The 15,472-nt window shown below is 33.9% G+C and overlaps 1 protein-coding gene and 1 long non-coding RNA gene across 2 annotated transcripts; both read left to right on the top strand.

Annotated features, from left to right (window-relative positions):
* Positions 1–1,067: 1,067 nt before the first annotated feature.
* Positions 1,068–5,338, top strand: LOC145614889 (uncharacterized). Its single transcript, XR_014107180.1, has 6 exons — positions 1,068–1,105; positions 1,359–1,476; positions 2,917–2,984; positions 4,661–4,759; positions 4,877–4,948; positions 5,057–5,338. It is a non-coding gene; the product is annotated as an uncharacterized LOC145614889 (long non-coding RNA).
* A 3,585-nt stretch (positions 5,339–8,923) lies between these two features.
* Positions 8,924–14,776, top strand: LOC145613520 (uncharacterized). Its single transcript, XM_081668636.1, has 6 exons — positions 8,924–9,325; positions 10,006–10,105; positions 11,631–11,761; positions 11,879–11,950; positions 13,381–13,530; positions 14,247–14,776. The coding sequence occupies exons 1-6, from the start codon at positions 9,128–9,130 to the stop codon at positions 14,364–14,366; spliced, it is 771 nt and encodes a 256-aa protein (XP_081524762.1). The 5' UTR covers positions 8,924–9,127; the 3' UTR covers positions 14,367–14,776.
* The last annotated feature ends 696 nt before the right edge of the window (positions 14,777–15,472 follow it).

Below are 15,472 nucleotides of genomic sequence, written 5' to 3'. Positions count from 1 at the left end.
TTGTGGTGCGATCGTTATTGTGTTCTTCTTCTTGAGTATCACTTTTCCGTGCTTGTTGCTGCTGTGCTTCCTTCCTAATTGAGTACTTGTGTGTGTGTTCTTGATATATTGATAACTAATTCAATGACTCTAGCTTACTAGCTTGCTACTAAGGTTTATCTTCATTCCCATGGTTTCCTTTATTCTAAACATTTTAGAATTGAGAATTTCTCAATTCAATCTAATCCTTGCATCAAAAGGCTACTTTAAAGAAGAATATTGGTATATTGGATTAGTATTGGTGCTCTTTTGGGGTATGCTGTTGTCTTCAACATCTTATATATCGTGGCATTAACATACTTAAATCGTAAGATCACTTGATCACACTTAATCTCTTTGTTTGAAGTTCATAATTAATTTTGACAACTCTATGATTAACTGCTTAATCTTATTTGTTACTTGGTTTTCAGCATTCAATGATTCGAAAACTATAGTTCAAGATGATAATGAGACCGAAAAGAACATGAAGACATCCTTAGGAAATAAGGAACATAATAAGGGCATTGAGATGGATGCCTTAAGCAATCCAAACAATACTACTAATTCAACTATTGCTACACTTAAACAAGGAATGGTTTTGCCTTTCCAACCTCTTTCACTAACATTCAATCATATCAATTACTACGTTGATACACCATCTGTAAGTAAATCTTTCTAACAAGTATTTCATAGATTGTATTCATTTAGTAAAGTTATATTTTCTTACTTTTTTCTTTTATGAAGCATGTAGCTTAGCGTAATAATTGTTTATCTTGCCATTAGGAAATGAAATGTCTACAATTACTATGCGACGTGAGTGGTGCTTTTAGACCTGGGGTATTGACGGCATTAGTAAGTGTAACTGGTGCTGGAAAAACCACACTAATGGATGTGTTGGCCGGAAGGAAGCCGTCGCAAATACGATCTTGTTTCTCTCTCTTGATTTAGTTTCAAATTTTTGGGTTTGATTGTCGTGGATTTTTGCATATATGTTCCTGTTGTTTTTGATATGTTCAATGTGTATTCGAATTTTTTGGGTTGAATCTTTGTGGGTGTATTTGTGCGAAATTGCTTCGTTTTTATTGAGGTTTATTTGATCGATTTGTTTTCGATTTTTGGGCTTTATTTGGTCGATTGGTTTTCGATTATTTTGGGGTTTATTTGATCGATTTGTTTTTGATTTTTTGTCTTTATTTGTTCGATTGGTTTTCGATTATTTTGGGGTTTATTTGATCGATTTGTTTCTGTTTTTTGGCTTTCGTTTTTTGGGCTGAATTTGAGTGATTGATCGTTCTTTTGGGATGAATTGTCTGATTCGTGGTTAAATTGGTGATCTCTAGGTACAATTCTCTCTCTCCTTTCTCTTCTGAGCTTCCTCCAACCCTCCACTGAAGCAACTCCTGGACTTTCCTCTCCATTGAAGAAGCTTGAGAGGTTATTTGATGATTCTCTGATCTTGTGAGTATTGTTTTTTAAAATTTTCAGCTGGCCTGAAAAAGAGATCTTGAGATTTGCAAGCTTATTATTACAGTAATTTGCTGGATATATGCTATTTGTTCTAATGACAACTAGCAAGTCTTTCCCTAGCTAAATAAGTAGGAAAAAAAAAATAGTAACAACATAAGTCCTCTGCATACTAGATCATAATCATTCAAAATTGTCTTAGCTTAGTTAATTTGTTGATTCATGTATGCTTCTCTCTTCCAATGTCACGGTGCTCATTCCATCGTAAATTTTAAGATACAGTTTGTGAGTTTCGTCACAGGTCTCCATGTGTCTTCTGGGAGCCTTATGATAATTTGATTAATTTCTATGGGGTCAATTATGTAGGCTGTAGCATAGGGATTTCTGACATCTTGGCTCTCAGGCTTTAGTGATTAGAGGACAGTCTATGTAATCCCCCGTATTTTTAAATATATTATTAATGAAATTATATTTTATTCATAATATTTATTTGTATTTTTTTCGGATTTAATTTCAAAAGTTTCAAATTATTTTTGGGTTTGATGAACGATTTTATTACAAAGAACTTTTTATGAACCTTTCTTCACTAATTTATATCCAGCAAACAAACCAAACCCACTTTCTTTTCTTAATTGGCCCATTAATTTTATGAGGCCCAATCTTAAAACTAACCCTACACCACTCTCTCTCCTATAAATACCCCATACATCCCCAAAATTTCCCCACACAAAAGGTTAGTTTTATTTCCTTTCTCTTTTGTTTTATTAATTTGTGTAATTATAATTATTTATGGGTTTTGATTTTATTGTTTGAATCAATTTAATTGGTATCAAATTGTATTTTGATGATTCAACTTTATAATTTCAGATTTTATAAATGTTATAATTTTCAGATTTTGTAAATTTAATAACCTAGGGTTTTTAATTATTGAAAATCATGATTTTAGGGTTTTTATGAACAATTGATTTAGGGCTTTTATAGTAATGATGTTTTGAAATTTTGGTGATTATACTACTAATTAGTTTCCAGATTATTTTGAACACGTAAATTCGTATTTTAATGTTTAGATTTCGGTTCGTTAATATTAATCCCGTTTTAATCCCGATCAGGTTCTGAACTCATCCGATTTTGACAAAAAGGTAGTGTTTTCCATGTGGAAACGATGTTTTAAGAAAGACTCACTACCTTTGGTAGTGAGCATCACCCTCTCGTGGCCAAATTCTGCCTCTAAATATGATTTTCGGGCAGTTTTTCATTTTTAACGAAGTTTTTTATTTTTAAAATTTTATCCTTGAGTTTGATTAATAAAATTAATTATGTTTAAAGTTAATTAAGCATATAAATATGTGTTTTTTTATTTTAATAAGTTTTTCATCATATTATATTGTTGGAAATTACTTGGGATAGTAATATTAATTGTTGTTTGTTTTCTAGGAAGTGATGATTATTCCCTAGGAGAATTTTAAGTGATTAAAAGTGGCTCAAAGGATTGTTTGTACGAGGTACGTACATGTCTACTTCGTTATAAGTAGTATCGTGTTAGGTACCAAAAAGGAAAGAACTTAGTTTCATGATTAGGGAACATTTGGATGAAAATTGTTTGGTTACGCATTGATTTAATTCATGTGCTTATGTTTATGAAACATGTTTTGGTGAATTGATTATGTTTGTATGGAATCATGGATGCAAACATGTTGAATTATATTGGATAAAATGTTTGTATGGAATGTTGATACAAGCATAATTTTATTGGATTGGTTTGTCAACCACATTTGATTTATTAAAGGATTGGAATTGAATGATTTAAGTGGAATGAATTTATTAATTATTCCACAAGGTTATTATTATTTATTTATTACTCAATCATAACTTGTTAGTATGTTGAGTAAAGGTGGATTAAGCCGAAATGGCTAGGTGAGTTGAGTATGTTCAACAATTTTGGATAATTTGGAAGTTTAATGGAATTAAAGGTTAATTTGTGATGTGATCACCATTGTCCTAAATAAGATTAAAAACGAATTGATGTATGATTGTTATGTATGGTCTTCTTGATTGAGTTGGCTATTAATTAAAATTGTAATCACGTAAAGTGAAACATGGATGAGCAATAAAACTCTGGAAAGCGTGCACTTCTAGAGTATTGACAATTATGGGTTAGGGTACACGGTGGTAGCCCGTGGCTTTTCGAGGCTTGTTTGATCAACATGTCCTCTTCTCTTTTGGTATTTACATTTTATTTTATAATGAAAGTTAGATGGGATCCTAGACTAACTTTGTGAGAATGGAGTCGCGCCCATTCTTGCATCGCGCTAAACTTTTATTTCAAATGGTCATTTGGGACCTGGATTGGACAACCTGGTCTATTGCTTACTCCAAACTAAATTAAATTAATTAAATTGAATATGATGAGTCAAGTGTTTGGAATTTAGTAAGTATGTTGAGTCAATTAAATTGTCTAAGTGTGGAGTCTTGATTAATGAATTCGTGTTGTATGTTTATTTACTTTAATTAATTGAGCATGCTAGGTTTGGTATGTTGTAGCTTGTATGTACTCAGCTTTGCTGATTGCGTGCTTTTGTGTGTGTTTTCTTTTGGTCATGGCCTTCGCCTTTCAATGACCCTGTGATGATCCAATTATTACACTTGTATTATTGGGGAGCAGTATTGCACAGGTTAGCTTGATGATGTGCAGTTCGGGATTTGACAATCGCATTGTCAAGGGATGGTGTGATTGAGTGTATTCGTTCTTTGAAATTATTTATGCTTTGCAATTTCATTTATGTTTTGGATTTTTAATATTGGTTTGGTTTTAAATAAGGGTCTTATATGGTTCCAATTTGTAAGCTTTGACTTATTCGTTTTCTAAATTGTGTTATTTTAAATACTTAAGTTTGTTTTTCCGCTGCGATACTTTGATAAAGCCTTAACGTTTTAATACGTGGCGGTAACATGTCAATGGTTCTCCACTATTTTATTTAAAGTAAGTGGTTTGAAAAAGGGAGAATTATTGGGGTGTTACAGTCTATTTATTGGATTATTTTCCATGCTATTAATAACCCATTTGGCCATTTACCCTTAATTCTGCTTATTAAACTATTAGTTGTCTTGTGTTTGGTTTACAAGCTTTGTTGAAGATGATTAGTGTTATACTAATGTGAAATTGCTAATAATATATCAGGGAAATCTTCGAGAAGTGAAGGAACAAGATAACGAATATCGAATCCCTCATGGTGACTGGTTCGAAGTTGCCTCGTCTCCTCATTATCTTGCTGATATTGTAATGCTTCTCCTCCATCAACCCCCTCCAACCCACTCCCAAAAAAAAGGCACTAAAGTGAGATTTGCAATGTTTCATGTGTTCTCCTTGGTAACTCTTGGTTGATTTATCATGAAGGTTATGTATGTCGGCCTTGTGGTTGCTAGCAGAGGCTTAGATCTGACAGTGTGGTTAATGTTTGCATTTGTGGTAATTCCTCCTACCTTGAATGAAATGCATATAGAAAAGCAATTGACATTTTACTTGGTTTCTATATTTGTAATAGCTGAGATGGTCTAATCTAATGGTTTGTGGCAGATGGCTAATCTTGTGTTTGCAGCAGCAGAGACACACCGGTGGTATAAACGCAAATTTGACAACTATCCAAGCAACCGCTATGCAATTATTCCCTTTGTGTATTGACAATTATCAGTGCTACGTACATATAACATTATAACCTGAAAAATGTCTGATTCATCTGTTGTAACTCTCGTTTAGAGAAACAGCATATAGAAATTTGTTCACTGATTTTGAAATTCATGTATAATTTTTGCCTTGCGGCTCACATTAAATGACAATTGAGATGGTTAAGATTCGAAATCTTACACTTTACTCTGCTTTGAGTGTTTTCTGCCTCTTGTAGATAAGTGATCCCTAAAGTTTAGGGAGGGGGAGTGGCGCAGGGGGTCATATAGTACATTGAGATTTTGGGGGACAAAAGCCTTGTTTCTACAAACAAGATAAATTTTGGCTTATGCAAAAATGATTAATAATAAACTTTTCAATTTTTAGTCAATCATGGTTAGGGCCTGTTCTGATTGACTGGTTAAGCTGAACTGAAATTATTGAAGCTGAACTGAACTGAATATTTTAAGAAAGAGGTAAATTACTGTAATAATAAGCTTGCAAATCTCAAGATCTCTTTTTTAGGCCAGCTGAAATTTTAAAAAACAATACTCACAAGAATGGCATGACAAAGATTTAGAAATTGAAAAAAAAAAAAACAATATTTTTAAAAAGGCTTTAAAATTTGGAAAACATAAGTGGTGCAATGTAACAAAAGATGGAAAGAGAGATGAGAATGATTGAGAAAGGGGGAAATGCAAATAAAGCATAACTTTATAAATTTTGAAAATCATAAGATAGGAAAGGAAAGAAAAGGAGGGAGGGGGAGAAAAGGATGGTCAATTAATTCAATTTCATATGATAAAAAATCAATATTGTAATTTGTATAGAAAATTAATCTGATTGATAACATATTTAAGAAATGATTTCAACCTTAAGGTAGAACGTGTTGGATTCTTACGTAATATTTCCTTAAGTTTGCATGTATCATATTTCTTTTCAAAGACATGGAATCCCTTTATTTTGTTCATCTTTTTATCTTCCAAAATGACCTCAATAATGTATGAAAACATACAAAGGAGAAATAAGTCATAAAATATCAAAAACCTTAATGAAGACATTAAATTTTAAAGGAATTAACATAAAAATCTAGGAACATGACTAGAAAATAAATGTCAAAATGACACTCATCACATACGAGAGGGAGAGAGAGAGACGGGGGGAAAAGAGAGAAAGAAAGAGAGGGGGGAGTTGAGAAAAAGAAGGGCAAGGAGATATTTTATAACAAAATAAAAAATAAAAAAACAAGGAGACAAAGGCCAAGGGAAGAATACAGTAACTTTTGCCTAAATTAGATCGTATATTCACTTAGGGAAAACAAATTCCGAGGATAAAAATAGTACTAAAATTCAACATTCAACTCGAAGAAAAAATGTAAAATTACAAAACAAGCTTTGAAGAAATTTAGATCACACCAACTATTTAGACTGATAACAAAGAAATATACAATTCTTTCATATGCTTTGCATTTAATCCATTTTACAGAACTTTAACCTTTAAAATTGTATTTCCTTATTACTGCTCCTTATTATCATAATCATTTTAAGACGAGATATTTGTTAATAATTAAGCTACTCAATAAGAAACCATATTGCGTTCAGAAATAATATCTAAAAGAATATAATTTTTTAAAAAATCTTTAAATTCTAACAAATTCTAGAAACCTGTTCTTTTAAAATTGTTTTTCTATAAATATTTCTCCGTAAAAACTTTATCACTACTTCTTGTTATGACTTGTAAATTCATGTGTCCTTGCTAATGCAAAACCCAACACAACCACGAATATCACAAAACCCGAACACAACCACGAATATCACAAAACCCGAACACAACCACGAATATTACTTATCTTGCCGTCGGGGGAGCACGCGCATCGCGCGTGCTCCAATGACTAGTAAATAATAAAATTATAAAAAGTTGATAGTTTGAAATATACATAGGTAACAACAAACCTAACAAAATCCAAGTAAGAATCACAGAAGATAGTCGAAATAGAGTTCCTACCTAATGCCAACAGAAAAATCCAACCTCTTAAAACGCGACACGTGACATTAATAATCGGCTTAATCGGTCATAAAAGGTTAAGGACCGTTTGGGAAGAAAAGTGTCATAATTGGGATCGTGATACACTTAGAAGAAGATTGCAAATAGTCAGAATTGCTGGTGTACATTTTTTCTAAAACAAAAAAATTAAATAAATAAAAAGTAATTAGCTCTATGCATGAAAGCTCGATCTTAAGACTTGCCAAGTTCGGTTAGACTTCCATCTTTATTTGGAAGCAGAAAAATTCGTATTTGATAACCCCTTTTACGCTCATTGGGATGCAGCCATTCGTGTCTTGCGCTATCTTAAGGGTAGTCCAGGACAAGGTATTTTGTTGCGACCTACTACGGATTTACGCTTGACGGTGTTTTGTGATAGTGATTGGCAGCATGCCCGTTGAGTCGGCGTTCCTTGTTAGGTCATTTTGTTTTAATTTCTTAGGTCGTTCCCCTGTTTCTTGGAAAACTAAGAAACAGCCTACTGTAGCCACATCCTCTTCTGAAGCCGAATACAGGTGTATGTCCCTCACTTCTCGTGAGTTGAAATGGTTGAAAATGTTGTTGTTTTTTCTTGGTGTTAAGCATTCAAAGCCTATATATGCAGTTGTTTTGTGATAATCAGTCGGCTTTGCATATAGTCAAGAATCCGGTGTTTCATGAACGTACGAAGCATATTGAGGTAGACTGTCATTTTGTTCGTGATGAGTAGATAAACGGTAATATTTCTACCTCGTATGTTCCGACTGGTCATCAGTTGGCAGATATTCTCACCAAGGCTCTTGGACGTCAGCAGTTTGGTTTTCTCTTACGCAAGTTTGGCATTCGTGATTTACATGCTCCAACTTGAGGGGGAGTATTAGAGTTTGGTTTGGTATATTTTGTTAATATTGTATTATGTTAAGTTTATCTTGTTAGGAGTTTTAGGCAAGTTATGTATTGTGTATATATATGTGAGTATTATCAATACAAAGATTAAGCCGTTTTCTCCACAATATTCGTGAGTTTAACAGTTTGCAACATGTCATGCATTTATCTCTTTGTTTATGTTATCATGTATTAATTTTAAAGCAACATTCTAGAAATTTTGGTAATTTAATTTTGCTTTATAATACTACTTGACGTTAACCGCCTTTTATATGTTCAATTTGCAACAATAAGTCTAACTGTAATACGAACTGGGGGCTACATTGCAAGATTTCTAAGAGAGTTTTGGGGTTGATAACCAAAGTAGCGGATCTAGAATTTTTTTTTGTTTCCTCATGGGTTTGGAGTTTCCAAATACACAATGAAATCACACATTGTGACTTGATTTCTATCAATCAAACCTAAGTTAACCTAGTAATTGAAATCCACACCCTACCTAAAAATAACTCGACCTAGAGATAATTTAACTCGAAGTATTGACCTAAATCGCCCCAAATTCAAATAGAGTCCATATTTATAGTCAAACCGATTCAACTTGATTTCGAATTGAATCGACTTGAGCATGACTGACTCGAACCCGATACAAACCTAGACATATACCGATCGTCTTAAACATGATTTTATCCAACCTGAATCAACCCGTACAGACAAGTCCATTAACTTTATTAACCCTACTTGACCCAACCTAAACATGACCAAATCAGCAAATTTACATTGACCCGACCTAAACCCAACTCAACAACGGAAATGATCCGGAATGGACAGCTGTTGCACAAATCAAAACTCCATAGCTAGAAAGCCCCAAATACAAACCAAAGAAAGACCAACAAAAAAAACCAGTCCAACTCTTTTCTTTCTTCTCAAAAATACTGACTCAAGTCTCTTCACCCAAACTGCCGAAATTCAGGACTCAGGAGAGAGAAAATCACCAGAGCAAAAAACTAAAAATCACTTCTTCAACCAGTCCAAAAACTCCATTTTTGTAATTGTTACAGAAAAGCTTGAATAAACATAGTTATGGTGGAAGAAAACAGTGAGATTAACAATGGCGTAGTTGATACAGGAAAGGCTGAAAGATCGGTTTGGTTGATGAAATGCCCACTTGTTATTTCTAAGTCGTGGCAATCACGCGCTTCATCTTCCGACCCTCAACCCGTCGCTAAGGTTGTCCTCTCGCTCGATCCTCTTCGACCTGGTGATCCTTCTGCCGTTGAGGTTTAATTTCTCTCCCCTTTCTTTTTATTGAGCTGAATTTATTGTAAAGGTTTAAGCTTTATGTTGTTACTATTGTTTGAAGTTGATTTTTAGGTTTTGATTGAGGTTTTGTTGTTCTGAATGGAAATTGGTTGGGTTTTGATTGATGGGGTTTTCAGTTGAATTGAGTTAAGTTGGATTGAGTTTGGGATGAAATTAATTAGGTTTTATACGTAGTATATGAAGTTGAATGTGATTTGAATGGTTTTTTTTGGTTTTGAGTGATTGTTATTGTGAAAATCTCTAATTTTGTATATGTTATAAGAGATTTTTGCAATTTACTGATCTTTGTAGTATTAAAGAAATCAACTTTTCATGTTTAAAGTTGTATGTTGACATTTAAAATAAATTTGAGCAAAGTGAGCTTTCTGGAAATATGTGAGGAGAAGTTTACTGGGTTCATCCTTTACGAATTTTATACGCACGGCTGTAATTGAGATAGTAATGAGAGTTTTGGGAATTATTGGAAACATAGAGGGTGGTAGGGTGGTGGTTGTTCATGCCTTCATGGTAGGAGGTTGTGTTTAGCTAAGAAGAGTAATATTGCTAGAGTTCAGTGACTGTTGGATATGCCTTTTATGTAATGGTTTCTTATGTGAATGACATAATAATTTGTTTGCATTTGCATCAATGTTGAGCAGTTCACAATGGAGATGAATGGCTCCGACATGGGTCCGAGGAGCTACTCCTTAAATATGTTTAAGGACTTCGTTCCCATGAGTATTTTCTCGGAGAGTCAAGGTGAGGTTAAAATGTTTAATAGAATAGTTCACTTGTGCTATTGCATTCTCTCTTTAATTTTGTGTTTTCTGCTTTTGTTCTATTTAGTAAGTATCAATTTCTGCTTTGATTAATTTATGGGAGTTAGCTATTGTTCCTCTGTTGATCCATAGGGTTATATTGGATAGTAACTTAAACTGAGGGATTGAAAGCTTTATCAGAACTTTCCTAAAATCCTATATTGCAACATCACCTCAGACTTTGCATCATGTTTAATGACTAGGGAGTGGTAATCTTGTTTACTTTACCAGGGAGGGGGGCTTTATGTTTTATTCTAATAACAGTTCCATCTTTAAGGTATAGGTTGGAGCTTTATTTTTTTTGGACCACTCAATCATAGGGTTATGGAAACGGCCTTAAGGGTTTTAGCACTTGGTACTCGATTGCATAACCCCAACTTTTGGGATTAGGAATTCATGAATCAGTACAAAGAACCTAACATGTGGTATGCTGGGTTATAGGAAGTAGGTAGCCTTCAACTAGGAGCAACCCATTATGTAATGCTCATGAGTTTTCTTTGTTTCATCTCTAAATCTTTGTTCGTGTTTTTGTTAGCGCTTCTGCCTATCTCCCTGAAGAAAATTAAGAGTATATAGAAGGAAAAAAGAGAAAAAGAACATCTTTTTTGGTTGCATTAGACTAGTGTGATTCTCATTGATTGAGCTGACTATTTGTTTGACCATTGTGTACTTGTCACCAATATTTGCTTGCACACATTGTAATATTCTTTCCTCGGATACCCTTTTTAATTTTTGTTCTGGTAGTTATAATGAAACTTTCATGTATAAAGTGAATCGGGGCAGATATATTGATAATATTTGATAAGTTTAATATTTTACCTAATAGAATTAGATAAATGACAGATAACAAATTAATATAAGTTCAATTTGAATTTTAGTTCAAGGCTGATATGTTCATATAAGGGTTGTTTTAGAGCTTATAAGTTAAGATTAATTAAGTTCAAGGCTAATAATCTTAGTTCAAAACTCAAGGCTAAGAGTTCAAGTAACTGTTATTAAGTAATTTAAGTTCCAAGTAAATTCAGGGATTTCTAGTGACAGGCAAACAACTTTAGTCTATATTTTAAGGTGGTTTACCACTCTTCTCTCAAAAAAAAAAAAAAAAAGGTGGTTTACCACTCTCCAATATCCTCAATCCCTTTCTGTTTATTCTAAATGGTCAAGTGCCTCATTGCTTAGGTTTTCGCTCTGGTAATATGATCCATGATTATCTAGTAGCTATTATTACTATGCATAAGACTATAATTACAATTTTCTCGTCCAAAAAAAAAAAAAAAAAAAACCCACTTTTACATTTGTAAGACCATCAGACCTATCCATGTTGTAACCTACATATCTTCCTAAATTTGTTTTGCTACCGTTTTTAAGACTGTATTCAGACCTTTCCATATTGGTTGGAGCTTATTTTTCTTAGACCTCTCTTTATTTGTGGGTTGCTTGTGTAATTGTAATATTCGCTCCTGTAGGTAAGGTTGCAGTGGAAGGCAAAGTTGAGCATAAATTTGACATGAAGCCCCATAATGAAAATTTTGAGGAGTATGGAAGATTGTGCCGTGAAAGGACAAATAAGTCCATGATTAAGAACAGACAGATTCAGGTAAGGCACTTGTGTTATGTCTGTCTCCTTTTTGATCATTTTCCCAATCTTTTGCTGGAAGTTGTATGTAATTATGGAGAAACTAAGTTTTGTTTGGTTCCTTGACATCTTAAACAGGTGATTGATAATGACCGTGGTGTACACATGCGGCCTATGCCTGGGTTGTTTGGACTTGGTACTACTTCTAAGGTACGACTGCATTATTTTACTCTGTCTCATTTATCCTCTCTGTTTATGATGCTTTGCTGCATATCTATATGATAACCTCATTTCTTTCTATATTTGGTTCTTTAATTGGTTGTTGATATTTCATTTATATTTTTTTAATTGTATCTACTACATTGTTAAGATTATTGATCTTGTTGCTCATGTTGAAATTTTGATTGTTAAATGCAAGCTGTACAACTCATTTGTACTTTCTAAACAATACTAAGGTATCACATTCTTATATAAGTTTCCTCTATATTTCCTTGTAGTAAATATTGTTTTGATTACTACCCCCTCCATCCTAATGAAATTTCCACATTACTATCCTTGGTTGGTCCAAGAAATTTCCCATTTTGACTCTCCATCACGTCTATACCTTTTTATATCTTTTAGAGCTTTTTTTTTTTTTTTTTTTTTTTTTTTTTTTTTCGCTCTCTTCATCTAACTCAGATAATTTGCATTTACATTATTGCATGTAACTAGATTTTGTAAAACACATGCCAAAGTCAGCCATGAGGCTCTTTTTGAGACGCAGGGCCTGGAATTATTTTGCTATGCTCTTCCTCTCCCTTTTCCCTAATGGTTATTATAACCATTGCGTAATTAGTACCTTGCCCGTAGTTCAAGTTTTGGATAATAACTTATCGAAAGATTATGTTGTATATAATTTTGTTTCAAATATCTGAGTGCCTCGAATGAGTCAAATGTCAATATTTTATATACTTGTCCCATTTCCTTAAATTGCACCAATTTGCTTTCACGCTTGCCAACTCACAATTTTGACTATTAATATTCTTCGTATTTTTCTTTTCTATTAGAACTATACATATGTCTCAATGATTTGCCTAAAGGCATAGGTTTTCAGAGGTCAAGCTTTCATACTTATCTTCATGACATTTTTTCTTAACAATCCTTTTGCAATGGATTTGTTTACTAAAATGACCACGACACCACCTAACAGGGAGATATAGTTATTTCTACCTTGTACATGTCAGCATGTCCAAAGGGCTCACCATTTAAAGGCCCTGTTGAAAAGTGTTTGAGCTTATTGCTTTGTGTGAACAAGGTAACATCTTGTTGTTTAAGTGGTTTTTGGGAGCCGAGGGAGGGTTATTCAAAGCTGCAAAACCCTTTATTTAGGCTACCATCTAGTGTCTATCTCACTCTGGTGAGTTGGTTGGTGTACGCATCTCTGGCGCCTGCCCTGGCTGGCTTATACTGTTGGTTTTGTACCTTTGTTTACCTCACGTCATTATTCTTTTGCGGAAACCAACATTTTGGAATCACATCACTCACATGCATAGTTCACAAAGTGGGAATGTGTGATTCTCATAAGATTGGCTACTTCAGTTATCCTCATCTGAATTCTAGGAAAAAATCACAGTACTATGTTTTTTCTTGATAATTTATAGGAGAAGAAAAAGACAGCACCAGTTAAGCCAGTAGAGATGAAGAGAACCAGAAGGGATCGTGGAGAGCTGGAGGACATCATGTTTAAGCTATTTGAAAGGAAGCCTAACTGGGCACTAAAGCAATTGGTCCAAGAAACAGATCAACCTGCTGTAAGCTTCTTTCTAGTTTAATTATGCAAAGGCCCCCATCCCCATTAATTTTATGTCACTGGCAAACCCGCATATATAAGCACAAAGCAGTATCTATGCTGAGGTCTTTCACAGTAGGGGTGTCAACTAGGTCATTTGAATAGGTTTGGCTTGCATTGATTTAGCTTGGTCACTTTTGGCCTTTTGGGTGGTGGGTTTTTTACTTCCGTTTTGGTTTAATTCAATAGGGCCAAAGTATTCATTACCTTATTGCCATGGGTGATGTCCCAGGGGATTGTATGTAATTGTATTATGATTTTTTTAAAAAAAAAAATTAATTGATGAAATTGTTAAGTATTCGGAAAAAAACATCAAATGGAGATAAATGGATTAATTAGGAGTAGATTTAAACTAACCATTGGTTGTAAATGGAATCGAAAATAATTGCTAGTCTCTATATGGCACTTGTTGTCTAGATTAATTTGGAAGTTTTTTTTTGAAAGGTTCGTCTTTCATATTCGGAGTACAAAATACCTACAAGATACTGAGTACCATAGGTTGGTGTAATCAATTAAGTGATCAAATGGTATAAATAAGTTGACAAGTCTTTTTCATGTTAATTTGGAAGTCGTTGAGTGGTGTGTGTTGCCATATCTTGTAGAGAGGAGGTGGCGTGTGGGATGATAATTATCTAATTTTATAATCTGACTCTTGTCTTTTTGTTTTTTTCTCTTCAGCAATTTTTGAAAGAAATTTTGAATGAGCTATGTGTATACAACAAAAGAGGAACGAATCAAGGTACTTATGAGCTTAAGCCCGAATACAAGAAAGCAGTGGATAATACTGGAGCCGACTAAGTCTTCTCCGTGTGTTGTACAATTCGATGTATTATGGTCCTGGAGCGAACAATTACCACAGCAGAAATTTCCCAACCAAACCTTATGTTTGGAGACGCGGTGGAAGTGGAACTGCTGTATGTTGGAGTTTTTTAATTTTTCCAATGTTCACCATATAGGCTTGACATATAGCTGCCTCATGTTGCCGTTACATAAGAAGCCTTAATGTTTAGTACTCACACGATGGTGATTCGTGTAAATTGTACCCCTCCTTATTGTTCTCTTGCTCTTTTTAACCTATGTATTTGGTTGCTTGTCTAGTCGAAACAGAGGATTACATATAGGCAGAAAACTTCATTTTACATTCACAGTTTATGTATAAGCTCGAGATGAAAGAACAGACTAGCGATTCAGTGTTCGCTCTTGTAACATATAGGCGTGGGTTCCTTGAATTTATTCTGCTACATTCTCTGTTAGGATAAAATGTGAAAATTGATCTTACTGGGCTAGGTGTAGGCACCAAGCGTGTTTCATCAAGGCCTTTGCTGGATTTGGACTAGCTTAATACCAGATTGACTCGGCGCCAGTCAGACCAACTGGCTCATCTCCTTATTGCAATCTAGTCGTAATGGTTTAGTCCAGTTTTGGCCTTCAGATTTCAAAATACTCGTATCTTTTGGCGTTTTTTTTTTTTTTTTTGAATTGTTCGCGCATTTGAGTGACTATAAGGTCTCTGCATTGGTGCATTGCATTGTTCCCTCAATGCACTGCACAAATAAGTTTTCAAAAGAAAATTGAGATCACATGAGAAAGTGCGGAAATTATTTCAAACAACCGTTACATAGCCTTTGAAAATTATGGGAGCGAATATTTGGATTGCACCCCAACATATAAACCCATGAATTAAGATTTTGTTGGAAGTGTTGCTCTTAAGTTAGACAATGGTTCCAGGAAGTTAATGTGTAGAAGCAATTATTTCTTGAATATCATCATTATGCGTATATATTTTTCAATTATACATCCAATCAATGAAATATTCGCCTACAAATAACATGTAAGGCGAAATTGACATTAGTCTTCACAGTATGAAATTTTGAATTATTGTTTGGCTATCGAATTTGAGTAAT

The sequence above is a fragment of the Chenopodium album genome, chromosome 25, assembly GCF_948465745.1.
Source record: "Chenopodium album chromosome 25, dcCheAlbu1.1, whole genome shotgun sequence".
Classification (NCBI taxonomy): Eukaryota; Viridiplantae; Streptophyta; class Magnoliopsida; order Caryophyllales; family Amaranthaceae; genus Chenopodium; species Chenopodium album.
Note: the sequence above shows the minus strand (reverse complement) of the source record. Positions and strands in the feature narration are given on the sequence as shown.

Coding starts and splice junctions, on each gene's coding strand:
- LOC145613520 (XM_081668636.1), top strand. CDS start 9,128: ATGGTGGAAGAAAACAGTGAGATTAACAATGGCGTAGTTGATACAGGA. Junction 10,106..11,630: donor TATTTTCTCGGAGAGTCAAG/GTGAGGTTAAAA, acceptor TCGCTCCTGTAG/GTAAGGTTGCAGTGGAAGGC. Junction 11,951..13,380: donor GACTTGGTACTACTTCTAAG/GTACGACTGCAT, acceptor GATAATTTATAG/GAGAAGAAAAAGACAGCACC.